Source organism: Terrapene carolina, unplaced genomic scaffold (genome assembly GCF_002925995.2).
Source record: "Terrapene carolina triunguis isolate 2854851 unplaced genomic scaffold, T_m_triunguis-2.0 Scaffold31, whole genome shotgun sequence".
Classification (NCBI taxonomy): domain Eukaryota; kingdom Metazoa; phylum Chordata; order Testudines; family Emydidae; genus Terrapene; species Terrapene triunguis.
This window is the reverse complement of record NW_020664382.1, coordinates 4,940,910-4,956,783: the sequence shown is the minus strand read 5'-3', so window position 1 is coordinate 4,956,783 and position 15,874 is coordinate 4,940,910. Positions and strand designations below refer to the sequence as shown.

Sequence of the window (15,874 nt, the reverse complement as noted above, 5' to 3'; positions counted from 1 at the left end):
TCTTTTAGAATGTACTAACACCATGTTAAAGCTTTGTCCAAGAATGTGTTTTTGATGCCTTGCATCACATTTTAGGGGCCTGAAAAATTAAGTTCTGAAAGTTTAGGAAAGCAAAGTGGCATTCATTAGCTTTGCGAATTACATCAATTGTAAAGAATCTTTTCTTGGTTGCTAGCATTCAATCTCTGACCATGCAACATGGGAAAAATTCAGAGTAAAAGACTTCCCAGCTCTATGCCTGTTCTAGTTTAGCCATGGTGGTTCATGCAGCTCAGACCTGCCCACATTTTCCTGCCTGACAGTATGAGGAAGGGAGAAGGACTAGAAGGAGATGGAACAAGACTGATGGGCATGGTTGAGCTCTGTTTCTGCATGTGAGGAAACAGAGCTGGGATTGGCTCCACCCAAGGGCCTGCCTCCTCCCTGCACAGCATCCTCTCCAGGTCTTGGGGTATCCTTAGGAGTCTGGCTGTTGCTTGAGGGTTCTTACTTTCCAAGACTGGCCAGTTCCTAAGGGTTAAATTAGTAGACAAACACTGATACTTGAATTTGTTAAAATTCTGTGTGACCGAAGTCTTCAGCTATGATTTACCTGGGAGGGGAAGGAGAGCATTACACTTTTGGGTAGCAGTTTTCTCTGTTGGAGAATCACTTACAAACTCAAGTTATCACGTTATTTTGAACTGAAAATTTGAAATATTTCAGTGGTCCCACTTCAGTGTTACCTCAGTTGAAGTCACAGATTGATTCTTGGGAAACATTTATTTCAAATATCAAGAAAGAAATGGAAAAAGTAGAAGTAAGTCTGTTTTCCAAACACATTTTCCTGTATTATAAGAGTCCTCCTTAATTATCTCTTCTTACCAAATGTAGAATTGTGATGTGCCTAGTAGGTTAAAAAAAGCAATATATATATCCTTTGTTTTAAAGATGGATGCAAACTGTTAGTTTGAAAATAATTTGTCAATCATAAGTATTTGGATTTATATTTCCTTTATAATTTAATACAGATCTCAAATAGCTACTCTTAATGTATTTACTTAAATGAATAACTTGTAAGAGCCCTGATGAAGCATACACACCAGTGTCTGTATGGAGCCATATTGAAATCAGCAGAGGTCCATGTGGGTTTGGGGTTCTTTTAAATGAAGCACCATTGACTTCAGTGGAGCTTCATGTGGGCCCAGGTGTTCACTCAGGCAGGCATCCTTGCTGAATTGGCCAAAAATGTGACCACCTTTTCTCATTAGCTTACCAAGTCCACATAACTTATAATGAGTCTTCTGTTATGTTTGGGGTAGGGGTATGGAAAACAAATAATAAGGCTGTTTACAAAATAATAATAATAATAATCCTAGGAAGCTGAACAACTGGTACACAGTTGGAGAAAAATATTCCCAGTAATCCTAAATCTGTAAAATTAATGAATGTATCTTTCCATGGTTATATTTTTTTAATCTATACACTAACATAGCAAAAAGAAAATCAAACTTCTATGTAGTCTTATTTCTATGTATTAGGTCTTTGGTCTCTCTCAAAATGTAATAGTGTTAATTGGTACTTTGAGGTCTTATTTTGGTGTAAGTGGAATAATATAAAGGCTGATTTGTTTTTGGTTTTCTTTGTCTTTTTCTGTAGTCTCAGTATGAAGAGAGAATTCACTTAGTGAAAAATGGTGCACAGCTAAATGATCTCTCTAGAGTGAAAGCTGCTGATCTTCAGTCCCCTCCTAGCATCTCAGTAAGTATCTCAACGCTGCTAACAACTCTACTTTGATTTTTTGTTTCATAGAAAGCAAATGAAACCACTAAGTTCTTCTTTGAGATGTTGTCAATGTGAATCCCACTGTAGGAATGCTTGTGCTTCATGCATTTGAGATTGGAGATTTTTTTAATAAACATGTCTCTGCCACCTCGTATAGGGGCAGGAAGGGTGGGGTAGCAGTGATCCTCTCTCAGTTCCCTTTTACTGCCTAGCAAGTGTCTTATCTGACACTGTCTTCAGAGATTATAAAACTGTTTTTTCAACCAACTTCAAAGAAATCTCCATCTTCACGTTCTTTGGAATTGGATGTTTCAAAAGAGAAAAGATTATCAGTGACCCCCCTGTACAGCAGGGCAAGGTGCTTTGTGTCAACTGCCACACCTCATGGTAGACTGCAAACCTTTAGGATTCAGACATTGCCTGTCCTGTGAGGGATTGATCTCTATCAAAGATGGACAAAGCCTCTTCTGCCTAGGAGAAAGCCACATCCCAGTCATGTGCCCTGTGTGCAAGGCCTTTTCTTCCAGGACCCACAAATCCAGGGATGCTTAGCTCAAACTACATCTGCTAGAGTAATCCACGTGGGTCAGTTTGGATACAGAGATGATAATCACTACCAGAGCAAGGCCAGATTCACCAGCATTCTCTCGAGTGCACATCAGACCCGTTATCTGGCAGTAGAAAGAAGGCAAAAATGGCACAGGCAGAGCTTTACCAGCAACTTCGACTCCAACCATGTCAATGTCATTGAAGTCCTCTGCAGCAACAGCACTGGCATAGCAGGCAGTAAAGCCTCTCCAGCCTTTTATATACACCTCTCCCTCGATATAACGCTGTCCTCGGGAGCCAAAAAATCTTACCGCGTTATAGGTGAAACCGTGTTATATCGAACTTGCTTTGATCCACCGGAGTGCGCAGCCCTGCCCCCCCGGAGCACTGCTTTACCGTGTTCTATCAGCATTCGTGTTATATCGGGTTGCGTTATATTGGGGTAGAGGTGTACCTTCCCACTGATTTCCTATGGTAATAATGGAAGTTAAGTAAGACAGCGCCACAGTTGTCCTCATTGCTGGCTACTGACCAAGGCAGTGTTGGTTCTGGACCTGCTACAAGTGTCCATTCAACAGCCTAGTCAGCTCTCGGCCTCCTCAGACATGATCCCACAGCACCACAGCCAGATACTCCATCCAGATCTAAATTCACTGCATCTGACAGTGTGTATGTTGAGTGGTTGAGTAGCATGGACAAGGACTTCTCCCTAAAAGATCCAAGAAATCCTGATACAGAGCAGGAAGGCATCTACCAAAAAGACGTATTTGTCTCTAAGTGGAAGAGGTTATTGATGTGGGCCACTTAACATATAGTCTAGTTTCAGTCCAGGCATTGATTCTGAAGATTGTTGACTATTTATGGCATTTAAAGGAGGCTGGTCTCTCTTGTTCAGTTCTATTACGGTCCACCTCCCAACAGTTTTGGCATGCCATCCGCTTGTACAGTCGTGCTCAGTTTTTTTTTCACTAACAGTATCAAAGTTCCTCAAAGGGTTATTACATACTTACCCACTAGTCAGAGAACCTACTCCTACCTGGGACCTCAACACAGTCCTCGTTAGACTCATGGAGCCTGCTCCCTTTGATCCACTTTCAGAGAGCTGCTTTACAGTTACCTCACTCGGAAGAGTCTTCCTGTTGGCTATCACTTCAGCCAGAAAAGGTAGTAAGCGTACAGAACTTATGGCTAACCCTCCCTAAATGACCATTTCTTGGGGATAAAGTGGTGCTAACACCTCACCAAACTTCATCCCCAAAGTAGTCCTCAGAATTTTATCTAAACCTATCAATCTACCCATCTCCTTCTCGAAACTACAGTCTGCACTGGGCAAAAAGAAGTTGCACACATTTAGACGTGTCCAGGACTTTGTTTTGTTGCATTGACAGGACCCTTCACACCGTCTCCCCATGTTTCTGGCTCTAGCTGGGCATTCTAAAGGTCAGGCCATCTCTTCACAGAGCAATGGATAACACAGTATCTCTCTCTGTTACCAGCTGGCTGGTGTATTTGGTGGGTGAGATACTAAGTCTCACTCCACCAGAGCTCCAGCAGTACTATTCACGTGCTTCAGGAATATGCCTATATCAGAAATCTGCAAAGCAGTGAAATGGAAAAACCAACTGACCGTTGTCAAACATTATGCTTTGGACTTGGCACTGGACATGGCTGCTAAGTACTGTTTGACTGATGCAGCTGAAAAATAAAGATTACTTACCTTATAGTAACTGGTTCTTTTCTATTGTCAGTGTGAGTCCCATAACCTGCCTTCAATCCCTTCTTTTCAGAGTCCTCATCTAAACATGGGTTTCAAATTGCAAGAAAATGGAAGGTGGGTCACAGCTGCCCCTTCCTTGTGTCCAGGCATAGGAGCACAAAGAGGCATATGGTGCAAGCGCGCCCCAAAACAGACTACTACTTTAAAACAAAAATCACAAGAACCTCCAATCTCATGTGCATTAGGCACATATGCACCCACAGTGGGATCCACACTGATATCAACTTGAACTGTAGGATATCAGCCCTTACTGTAGGGTCAGTAACTGTTCTTTCTCACCACCACCGGAAGAATTTTACTGTGTAAAACTAACATTCATTTAAATGGTAACTCTCTTGCTGATTTAAATCTGTATTAATTCTTAAGACACTGACATTTTCCAGACTGTTTGACAAACAGAGCATTTAATGTAGTGTATATAATTTTTTGACAACATGACTGCCCTCATTAATTGTGGTCAAATAATGTGACTGAAAACTTAGGGCATTCTACAATTTATATGTGGTGAGTTTTGGGCTGTTGGACAAAACAAATGCAGCTTTCTTGCAGACCTGTACTTGGTTAGTTCATTTGCTTGTCAGTCCCTTAAATGCCCTTTCCGCTCACATCTTATTATATTGTAGCATTTCTAGTGAGTGATCTTTGAAAATAACCAGAAAGGTTTGATGCTGTTCGTTTGGTCACCGGCCTCTTTTCTGTTTTTGTTAATTTGTATTCAGTAGCCAGACAACCTAGTCAGAATGGAGGCCCCATTGTACTGGGCACTGTACACACAACTTCCCTGGATAGTTTTGTTTTTAATTTTTTTCTGAATAGTTAATCCGGGTAGAGGTTCACCATTGAAATTTGAGCCATTGAAAACCGTTCTCTCCTCTCTCTCCTTCCCTTTCCTTAAATATCAACTTTTTCTGTACTCTGAATACTGATCTCTTAAGTCCCTCTCAATCTGCTTCATTCTTAGATAGTATTGTTATGGGTTGGATTAAACCTTGTTGAAATTGGTGGGTGTAATAGCTGCCTTTCATTCATGATAAATATAAAGAAGCCATTAAACATCTTTACGTAACCACACAACTGAAACAATAGGCTTACCACCCAAAACACAGGCATATATGAAAACTTGAGCAGAAGCTGAACTATGTGGCCCAGGGGGATGGATATAACAAATGCTGGGGCTAAGGCATTGATTGGTGGAGCTGTGTACGTCTGAATGCCTCAGAGAAACAGCAGAAAGACTAGAGGAGCAAGGAAGCACCAGAGACAGCCTGAACAGGCACTGGGAACATGGTTCTGAGAAATGCTGAGTGCTTTTGGGGCTGAGGTGCTTGGAGCAAACAATTTCCTATTTGATTCCTCCCTGTGTTCAGAAAAAGAAATAGATACGACTGCATCAAGGATAGCTGACTCCATCAAATTCTCCTCCGAACAGAAACAACCCACAAGGCCCTGAACTTTGCCTAATCTCTCTGGTCAAAATGGGGTTATGATAGTTTTCATCTTCAGATCTGAGAAGCATTACTAAAGGAGATAGAGTTATCCTGATGTTATAGATGGGGAAACTAAAACTAGTACTGTTCTCTCCCTGTGTTCTTGATCTTTTATCTGATTTCACTGTAGACTAATGCAAGGAAAACTTGTGCTAGGGGTGGTACAAAGATAAATTCACATTTACATAACAGGTATTAAAATCTAATTCTAGAACATAAGAATGGTCATACTGGGTCAGACCAATGGTCCATCTAGCCCAGTATCTGACAGTGGCCAGTGCCAGATGCTTCAGAGGGAATGAACAAAACAGGGCAATTTTGCGTGATCCATCCCCTGTCACCGGGTCCCAGCTTCTGGCAGTCAGAGCTTTAGGGACACCCAGAGCATGGGGTTGTGTCCCTGACCATGTTGACTTGCTTTTCGTATTCATAGAGTAGTAACTTATTCTAATAGTAATTCCATTGATTTGATTTCACTAGGTCTGCGTGTAGAGTATAGCACTACTCATTATGAGTAAGTGGGCACAATTGTGTTTTAAGTGAGGATAAGTGTATCCTTTTTTAAAGAGCCCTGTGATGAAAATGAATTCTAACCCTGCAGAGCCTTTCAGAATGGTGAATATGGCAGCCATTTATTTCTTTAAATAAAAACCCATATATGGCTAAAGTTTAAATATATTCCTTTAAAAAAAAAAAATTTTAAATGCCTCTAACTGGTAGCTTTCTTGCCAGCCATCTTGGACTCTTTAACGAAGAAATGCCCACAGCCACTTTCAAAACATTTCTTCTGTAAAATCATGATGACTGGCCAGGACCATTTCTGTAGCTAAAACCATGGGAACTCTGTATAAGTTAAAATAACGGTAAGGGTTGCATTTGTGTGCACATTATATTTTAATTAGGCTTGGAGCAAATCTTGTCTGTAGGTACTGCACGATTATCAGAAAGGGCATGATTTTGCATATGTGCTATAAACAGGTTACCCCGCATGGTAAATCAGGTCAGGATGAAGTGTTGTCTTTTACTGTGCATTTCCTTCTTAACTGCCTAAGTTAAGTACAGCCCAGTCCATGAAGTAGCTGTAGCCTTAACATGTTTGACAAGAATACTTGACTAATATTTTAATTACTCTTCATCTTTCTGGGGAATCTTTTTTTTGTAGGTAATGCAAGGCAGTCCTCCTATTAATGATCCAGCCATCATAATGTATTCATCTGCACTTGTACGTCCCACTTTACTTCCTGCATTTTCAAGCTCCAAAGATCAAAGTCCGGTGCATTCCACACTTAATGTGCAAACTGGAAATAAAACAGCATGTAAAAGTCCTAATCCTTGTTCTGCAAAGAATGGATCAGTAGAAATACCCTTTGAAACGTTAGGAGCATCATACTCTGATCAAGTTCGAGTAGCCCAGCCATCAGGGATTTCTGGAAGTACTGCTCAGAACATACAGCCGAACCAAAGACAGCTAAATGATCCAGCATCAGCTACGCAGTTGGGAGCTGTTGGGGTGCCAAACAAGAAGGCATTTTCAAAAGCACTTGATAATATCATTGAGCGTCTAACGGCTATATTTCCACACTATACAAGGTAATACTATTTTAAAAGGTTTTTTTTCTTTTCTTTATTTCTAACGTACTGGGTTTCTTGGCAGGGAGTCTCTTCATATTTTAGCTGGGAGCAGGATATGTTCTTGGGTGATTTTTCTCCCTATTTGGGGTTTATCTTCCCATTAATCTTGTAAAATGTTCAGCTGAAGGAGGATTCTCTGCGGGTACATGAGGCTAAATTTAATAGCATTTTGAGTCTAAAGGGGTTAGGAATGGGGCAGCATACTTGGTGAGGTGTGCAGGATAGAGCCCACTCTGAGTTGACATGATAGCTGCTAAGGTGTGCAATAGAGGATCTTCCTTTAGACTTCACATTTGATTATACCTAGCCACATGCTCCAGATTATGGAATTTATGCATGCTATTACCAATTAGCTGCTAGTTTGCAGCACCTCCAAGTCCTGACAAAGGTGATGTGTCCACCCCACCCCCAATCTTCTTTCCTCTCTTATTAAGTGAGGAAATTCTGTAACCAGGACCCTTACATTATTGATAGAAAGTTATGATTACGCTGTCAGATACACATTCTTAACTTTGCTCCCTTTTGTGTGTGTTACATTGACAGTCTAAAGTGTTACATTATTTTTAAACACAATGCAATGCTACCCCAGTTTTCGACATGTGCTACTGTGTACGTCAGAGTCCATTAGTCATTTATATGCAAATACTCAACAACAGTTATACAACAGATTAAGTATATACCATAGAAGTAATAGTAAAAAGTCCTGTTTATAGTACTTATAGACCACCTAAACATGCAGCCATTAGCTTTGACCCCTAATTTGCACCTGCAGTTAGCTGTGCTTCTGCTTCAAAAGAGAAAATTATTCAGTACCTACCATAGATATCTTATACACTAATTCTAGTCTTCTCTCAAAGGTACAGTGATCTATTACAGCAAACATATTGGTGCAAGTATAAAAGTCTGAATAAATATTGCAAGGTGGAGGTGTATCTAAGGTGGCAGGAAATTTCATATTATATTGTAATTGAGGAATAGAATGTAATCCATGTAATTCAGCTCTGTGATAGTGTATGTACATGGGGGCAAAGTAGAGAAGTTGTTAGTGCAACCTTGGTATTCTTGCATTTTGAGTTCTTACCATGCAACTGATAAGACTCGCTTTAGTTTTTGCTTAGGCCTGGTCTACACTAGGCTTTTATGTCGACTTTAGCGCCGTTATATCGAATTAACCCTGCACCCGTCCACACCAGGAAGCCATTTAGTTCGACAGAAAGCTCTCTTTAAATCGATTTCTGTAATCCTCCCCAACGAGAGGAGTAGCGCTAAATTCGACATGGCCATATCGAATTAGGCTAGGTGTGGATGGAAATCGACGGTAATAGCTCCGGGAGCTATCCCACAGTGCACCACTCTCTTGACGCTCTGGACAGCAGTCCGAGCTCGGATGCTCTGACCAGCCACACCCCCGGGAAAATTTGAATTCATTTTCATTTTCCTGTCAGGGCAGTTTGAATCTCAGTTCCTCTTTGGACATCGAGGGGAGCTCAGCAGCAGTGGCAACTATGCAGAGCTCTCCAGCAGAGATGGCCGTGCAATCCAATAGAAAGAGGGCCCCAGCATGGACTGATCGGGAAGTCTTGGATCTCATCGCAGTGTGGGGCGATGAGTCCGTGCTTTCAGAGCTGCGCTCCAAAAGAAGGAATGCTAAGATCTACGAGAAGATCTCCAAAGCCATGGCAGAGAGAGGCTACAGCCGGGATGCAACGCAGTGCCGCGTGAAAATCAAGGAGCTGAGACAAGGCTACCAAAAAACCAAAGAGGCTAACGGACGCTCCGGATCCCAGCCCCACACATCCCGTTTCTACGAGGCACTGCATTCCATCCTGGGAGCGGCCGCCACCACTACCCCACCCCTGACCGTGGACTCCGAGGATGGGATCATGTCGGACATGACAGCGGACGGGGAAGATGAAGAAGGAGATGAGGAGGACGAGGCAGTCGACAGCGCTGGCACCGCTGATTTCCCCGACAGCCAGGAGCTCTTCATCACCCTTACCGAGATCCCCTACCAACCGTCCCCATCCCTTACCCCGGACACAGAATCAGGGGACGGATCAAGCAGTAAGTGCTGTAAACATGTAAACATTTATTTAAAACAGAACGGTAATATTTATACTATTAACAATGTATATTTATAAAAGTGCTGTAAACTAGTAAAAAAATAATCAGGTACAAAACAGGAATATTTACAAAGGTAACAAATGGGTTTTGCATGATTTCTCTGTCTTAGGCTCTTCTCAATTTAGTCCCAAGTATTTTAAAAAAATTTCACAATGTCCGTTACTACATGATTCCCAGGCCCAAGACGCTCCACTCCAAAGTCTCAGTGCACCTACGCGAAAATCCGGTCAATGTGGCCGGGGATCGACGAGAAATCCTCGTAGGAGAACTCCTCGTAGGTCTCGTGGAGGTAGAGCTCAAGCCTGTTGATCAGGTTCCGGGGTAGGGCGATCTTAGTGGGCCCTCCGTGGTAGCAGACATGTCCCCTCCATGCCACAATCAGGTACTCGGGGATCATGGCCCGACATAGCATGGCGGCATACGGCCCCGGTTTCTGCATGCTTTCCCGCAGCATGCGTTCTCTCTGGGTGTCCGGGATCCTCAGGAGGGTGATGTCGCTCATGACGCCCTGCTTTGAATTAGGGAGGGGACTGTTAGTATTGGGACTGCTTTACAGCCACGCGGTGGAGGGAGAGGGGCAGCATACAGGGATCTTTCCCTGGGACAGCCGCGAGGGGGTGGGACAGGGGCAGAGTTGATGCTGTCCTGATTGCTGGCAGCAGAGACTGGCATTGCTTTCAATGTGAAAGGAGGCCAGTGCTACTGCTGGAGTTTTAAGCAGCCACAAGTCTGCGGCTTACCATTATTGCCCGCTCCAGAAGTTCAGGTCTCCAGCCACAGTTCTCTGAACACTCCAAGACCTCCGCAAGTCCACAGGCACTGAAGGCGACGGCCGAAAATTCGACCTTGTCCTGAGTGCGCATGTGAGAGGTTCAGTGCATGGTCTTGTTCACAGAGAAAGACTAGGTTCTTTGTATACAATTTCATTTATCTGTCTCAGGAATTCACTCCCTTTTTAAAATTCACACAGACACATCTGCGACTGTCTCCCAACCCAGCCTGTCAGCACACTCCCAGAGGCTAGCGCAGATTAGGCGGAGGAAGAAGAAGACGCGTGAAGACATGTTCACAGAACTAATGGGCTGCTCCCGAGCCCAGGCAGCCCAGCAGACACAGTGGAGGGAGAACTTGTCACAAATGCACCGAGCAGTCATGGAACGGGAGGAGAGGTGGCGTCAGGAGGACCAACAGGCTACTGAAAAGCTGCTTGGACTAATGAGGGAGCAAACGGACACGCTCCGGCGCCTTGTGGATGTTCTGCAAGACCGGAGGCAGGAGGACAGAGCCCCGCTGCAGTCTATCTGTAACCGCCCTCACCCGCCACCAAGTCCCACACCACCCTCACCCAAAGTCCAAAGAAGGAGGGGCGGCAAGGGCCGTTAAAACTTTCAATCAACCCCTGCAGACTGCTCTAGCAGTAGAAGGCTGACATTCCCCAAAATTTCATAAGTCCTTTCCTACCCACCTCACACAAGCCCCCGTCCAAGTTTCACCCCCCACGTTTCATCTCTGGTTCGCAATAAAATGTTTGTTTCTGTTCATTACTGTTTCAGTCAGGTTCTTTTGAGGGAGAGTCTGTCTGGAGGGGGGGAAGGGGCTTGGTAATTGGACAGGACAGTCACCTTTAGCAGGGTACAGAGGCGGTGTCAGGTCCAGCATCAGGACACATACACAGTGCAGTCACTGGTTACCCTGGTCAGTCTGGGAGGTGTTTTTCATGTTTTGGGGGGGGGGGTTGCTCTGTGACTTTGTGGCGGGGGGGGGCAGTTACAGATCTTATGCAGCGGTCCTTATCCTGGCTCACAGATCCACGCAGCAGGGGATCTGTAACCCTACCCCCCCTGCCAGAAAGTCACATAGCCGACACATACACACAGTCCCCCCCAGGAGTGCTGGCAGGCTCCATTGAAATAACCAGTCCACCAGTGCGGAGCCTGTCATTCCGGGAGTTTAGAAGTATCATTTGCATCAGAACACTAAACCCGCCCCCCGCCACAGTCTGCGTCCCCGGTTTAAAATATTCCCGCGAAAACAGCAATACAGACAACGGTGTTCATTAAAAAATCGAAATGATTTTATTTTTTGGGAAGGGGAAGGGGGTGAAGGTTGTATGTAACTGGAGAGGATAGTCAAAATGGACTGGGTAAAGAAACGGGGGCAGGTTCAGCTTTTCTGTCCACAAACTGAAAAGTCACTGGTTGCCCTGCTCACTCAGGAACCTAGCTTTCAAAGCCTCCCGGATGCACAGGGCGTCCCGCTGGGATCTTCTAATGGCCCGGCTGTCTGGCTGGACGTAATCAGCAGCCAGGCTATTTGCCTCTAGCTCCCACCCCGCCATAAAGGTCTCCCCCTTGCTCTCACACAGATTGTGGAGCACACAGCAAGCTGCAATAACGATGGGGATATTGGTTTCACTGAGATCACAGCGAGTGAGTAAGCTTCTCCATCTCCCTTTGAGACGGCCAAAAGCACACTCCACCACCATTCTGCACTTGCTCAGCCGGTAGTTGAACAGTTCTTTTTCTGTGTCCAGGGCGCCAGTATAGGGCTTCATGAGCCAGGGCATTAGCGGGTAGGCTGGGTCCCCGAGGATGACTGTAGGCATCTCCACATCCCCAAGAGTTATTTTGTGGTCTGGGAAGTAAATACCTTCCTGCAGCCGTCTAAACAGACCAGAGTTCCTGAACACGCGAGCGTCATGAACCTTGCCCGGCCATCCGACGTAGATGTTTGTAAACCGTCCCCGATGGTCCACCAGTGCTTGCAGCACCATTGAAAAGTAGCCCTTTCTATTGATGTACTGGCTGGCCTGGTGGTCCGGTCCCAGGATAGGGATGTGAGTCCCATCGATAGCCCCACCGCAGTTTGGGAATCCCATCGCGGCAAAGCCATCTATGATGACCTGCGCGTTTCCCAGGGTCACTACCTTTGGGAGCAGTACCTTGACGATTGCCTTGGCTACTTGCATGACAACAACCCCCACGGTAGATTTGCCCACACCAAAGTGGTTCGCGACTGACCGGTAGCTGTCCGGCGTTGCAAGCTTCCAGAGGGCTATGGCCACTCGCTTCTGGACAGTGAGGGCTGCTCGCATGCGGGTGTCCTTGCGCTTCAGGGCAGGGGACAGCAACTCACAAAGTTCGAGGAAAGTCCCCTTCCGCATGCGAAAGTTTCGCAGCCACTGGGATTCATCCCAGACCTGAAGCACTATACGGTCCCACCAGTCCGTGCTTGTTTCCCGGGCCCAGAATCGCCGTTCAACAAAATCCACATGCCCCATTGCCACCGTGATGTCCTGGGCGCTGGGGCTCGTGGTTTCTGACAGCTCTGTGCTACTCTCCGACTTCAGGCCCTCACGGCGGTGCCGTAGCCTCCTCGCCTGATTTCTCTGCATCTGCCTCAGGGAAAGGTGTATGATAAGCTGCGAGGTGTTGAGAACGGCCACAAGTGCAGCGATGGTCGCAGCGTGATCCATGATCGCAGTGCTGTGGCGTCCGCGCTGTCACTGACCAGAAAAGTGCGCGAACTGATTTCCCGCCGGCGCTTTCATGGAGGGAGGGAGGGCGTTAGTGACGGACGGATGACGACAAATTTTTTTTACCCAGAAGGCATTGGCGGCTCGACCCAGAATTCCGATGGGCAGCGGGGACTGCGGGAACTGTGGGATAGCTGCCCACAGTGCACCGCTTCCAATATCGACGCTCGCCCCGTTAGTGTGGACTCACAAAGTCGAATTACTGTCCTTAGTGTGTCCTTAGTGTGGACACACACGTTCGACTTTGCAATATCGATTCCACATATTCGATTTAAGTAAAATCGAATTACCCTCGTAGTGTAGACATACCCTTAGACTAAGCATAGAATATTAAATGTTTTTAATAGAATAATAAAATATGTTGAATAAGCGTCAATCCCTTTACATACCATTAGGAATGTGACAAGGACAGTGGTACTTTATAAAAGGCCTTTGAGTTTTCTCTCAAACACCTTCTTTGACGTGCAGTAGAAAGTTACTAGTGTTGGATGTATACTAATTTTTAAATATGTACATACAAGAAGCATGCTAAAACAAACACTGAAGATGAGGCAGAGCCACTCATTCAGGTTAGAAGTGTATTTTATTTTATCTCTTGAAAAAATGAGCAACTTCTACATAAAACATAGGAACAAAGTAATTCTAAAAGTAAGATTTTTGTCCTAGAAAAAACCCCATATAGGCTATTTCACCTGACTGTTTTGAAATCTCAAATTTGGCTAGGTAAATAACAGTTTAGTGCATACAGTTTTTATGGATTTATAACTTCTAGTGCCAGCTCAGGTAGTATGATTTAAAAAAAAAAAAAATCACCTGTGAAGTTCTGCTATAAATTTCTGAAATATTTAGCTTGGTATTTCTGCAGCCCAAGTTCTAAGGGCTAGTCCCCTCCTGTCTGCAGTTTCCCAGAGCAGTTCATCTCTGTAACACAGTCCCAGCTGATTACATCCCCTACTGTAACTTGCCACCAAGTCTTCACTACCATAGTAGCAGTTCACTTTGCTTCCAGTCATTTCTTTGCCAGCCTTGTTTTTAATTTTTTGGCTAGAAGTGAGCAACCTTTCTTCTCCCTTCCCTATTCTCTTCCCCTGGATCAGATAAAGAGCATCACGATGGTGTCAGCCTCCTTGATCCAGCATAGCAGGTCTGTCCCATAAACACTGGTTAAGTCTAAGCAGTGTTCCGTATGTGAGGCAGCATTTACAGGATCTTCAGAGGGCAAATTAATGCTGTGTCTATTCTCTGCCAGGACATGGGGCTCAGAGTCAGGGCAGGGGAGACCTGACATACCTGTCTGAGGAACCATGACTCCAATGTAGAAAACCCCTCCCACGAGACAAGTTATTGCAGGGGGGAAGGGTGGATATCCAAAGATGAGGATGCCAGCCAGCCAGCTCGGGGTTAAGTCCTGGGGCAGACCCTGATCAGAATGAAAAAACAATGGGCACCAGATCTCCCATCCCCGATACAGATGGATCCTAAACTCCCTAGGAAAAGAAGCAGGATTCCTACATAGCTCTCCTTCCCACACAAAGCTACGGATACTAGCAGTGAGACCCCATTCCCAGTAAAGGGGAAGGTACAGGGAGATATTTCCATGGGACTCAAGAAACCCCACCCAAGCCATAGCCTGGTGACAACTCCTGCTGAGCAGATAAGAAGGGCCAAAAATCCAAAAAAATTATAAAGGTAAAGAAAAAAATTAAAAGAAATCTAAGAGTATTTCTCCTCTGATTCAGGCTCTGCCACCTCTAATGAGGAAGGACAGTTCTCATATTCAGGCTCTGCGCAGGGCATGGAAAACATGCAGCAAAGGTTTTTCACCCTCTGATAAATTTGAGACCATATGCAGAAAGGTTGCATCTGCTCTCCAGATCAACCAGAACTGGCACACGAGGACCAGCCTAAGGGCAAATACCTGCCTTCCAAATCCTCGCTTCTGACAGCATTCTCACTGCACCCTTTTGAGGATGTGAACAGGGATGAATGGGAAATACCTGACAAGGCTAAGCACATAAGCAGGTGTGCACTTAGATAAAAGTTGCAAACACCAAAAAGCACCATTACAGAAATGCCAAAGGATGATACTGCAGTGGCATCTCTAGCAAAAGAAATAATAATCCTGGGTGAAGAGGATTTCTCTCCCAGTGATACAAAAAGGTGAAAGCCACCATAAAAGGAACAGGCCACTATATGCTTCACAAGAGACAGTCAGGATGGCCATGAAACCATGACAACAAAAGGACCATCCTGACTTCTAACCCCAGCAACAGACTTTATGGCAGATGCCTCAGTGGATGCAGTGAGATTCTCAGCTAGTGCCATGGAATCACATCTAACTGTGCCCTGGACTACAGATGCTTACTCCAAACAAATTCTTTGCTCACCCAAATACACAGGTTGTCTCCTGTCTGGAGAAAAATTGGATTAAGTTGTGGCAGACAGCACTTCCAAACCAAACTAGTAGTGTGTTGAGAAGGAACTACAAGCCCAGTAATATGCAGAAATACTCCTTGAATTTTCCGTTTCTCAGGAGAATGGTCTCTATTGACCACAGACAAGTGGGTGAGAAATAGTGAGTTGTGGCTACTCTCTGAGGGCCTCACCCATCCCTTCTTCATCCACTCCTCCATCTCAAGCAACCGCATCAAACCTGAATTAACATTACAACTATTTCCTTGAGTCAGCCCATTGTGGTTAAAACATCTACATGCTGGTGTTTAATTATTTCAGATTGGTGTTATATGATAAGAGCAGTGAAAACTAGACACTGACAGAATGGTATCTAGAAGTGTGTCTACTAAATGCATTTAAAAATGTCAACCTCTCTCTCTCTCTTCTCCCCCCCCCCCCTTTTTTTTTTTTTTTTTTTTTAGAGGGCCACTACTATGAATCTAAAGCAGGGATCGGCAACCTTTGGCATGCGGCCCGCCAGGGTACGCCCCTTGGTGGGCCAGGCCGGCTTGTTTACCTGCCGCGTTCGCAGGTTTGGCTGATCGCAGCTCC

At 44.8% G+C, this 15,874-nt stretch overlaps 1 protein-coding gene across 1 annotated transcript in view; it reads left to right on the top strand.

Annotated features, from left to right (window-relative positions):
* LOC112114737 (E3 ubiquitin-protein ligase TTC3) overlaps nt 1-15,874 on the top strand; it is a 142,970-nt gene that overhangs the window by 125,808 nt on the left and 1,288 nt on the right. Inside the window, exons 39-41 of the mRNA XM_029911572.1 lie at nt 706-799; nt 1,639-1,740; nt 6,740-7,167. Of these exons, the coding sequence (XP_029767432.1) occupies nt 706-799; nt 1,639-1,740; nt 6,740-7,167 (624 nt within the window). The remainder of the gene's footprint in view (nt 1-705; nt 800-1,638; nt 1,741-6,739; nt 7,168-15,874) is intronic.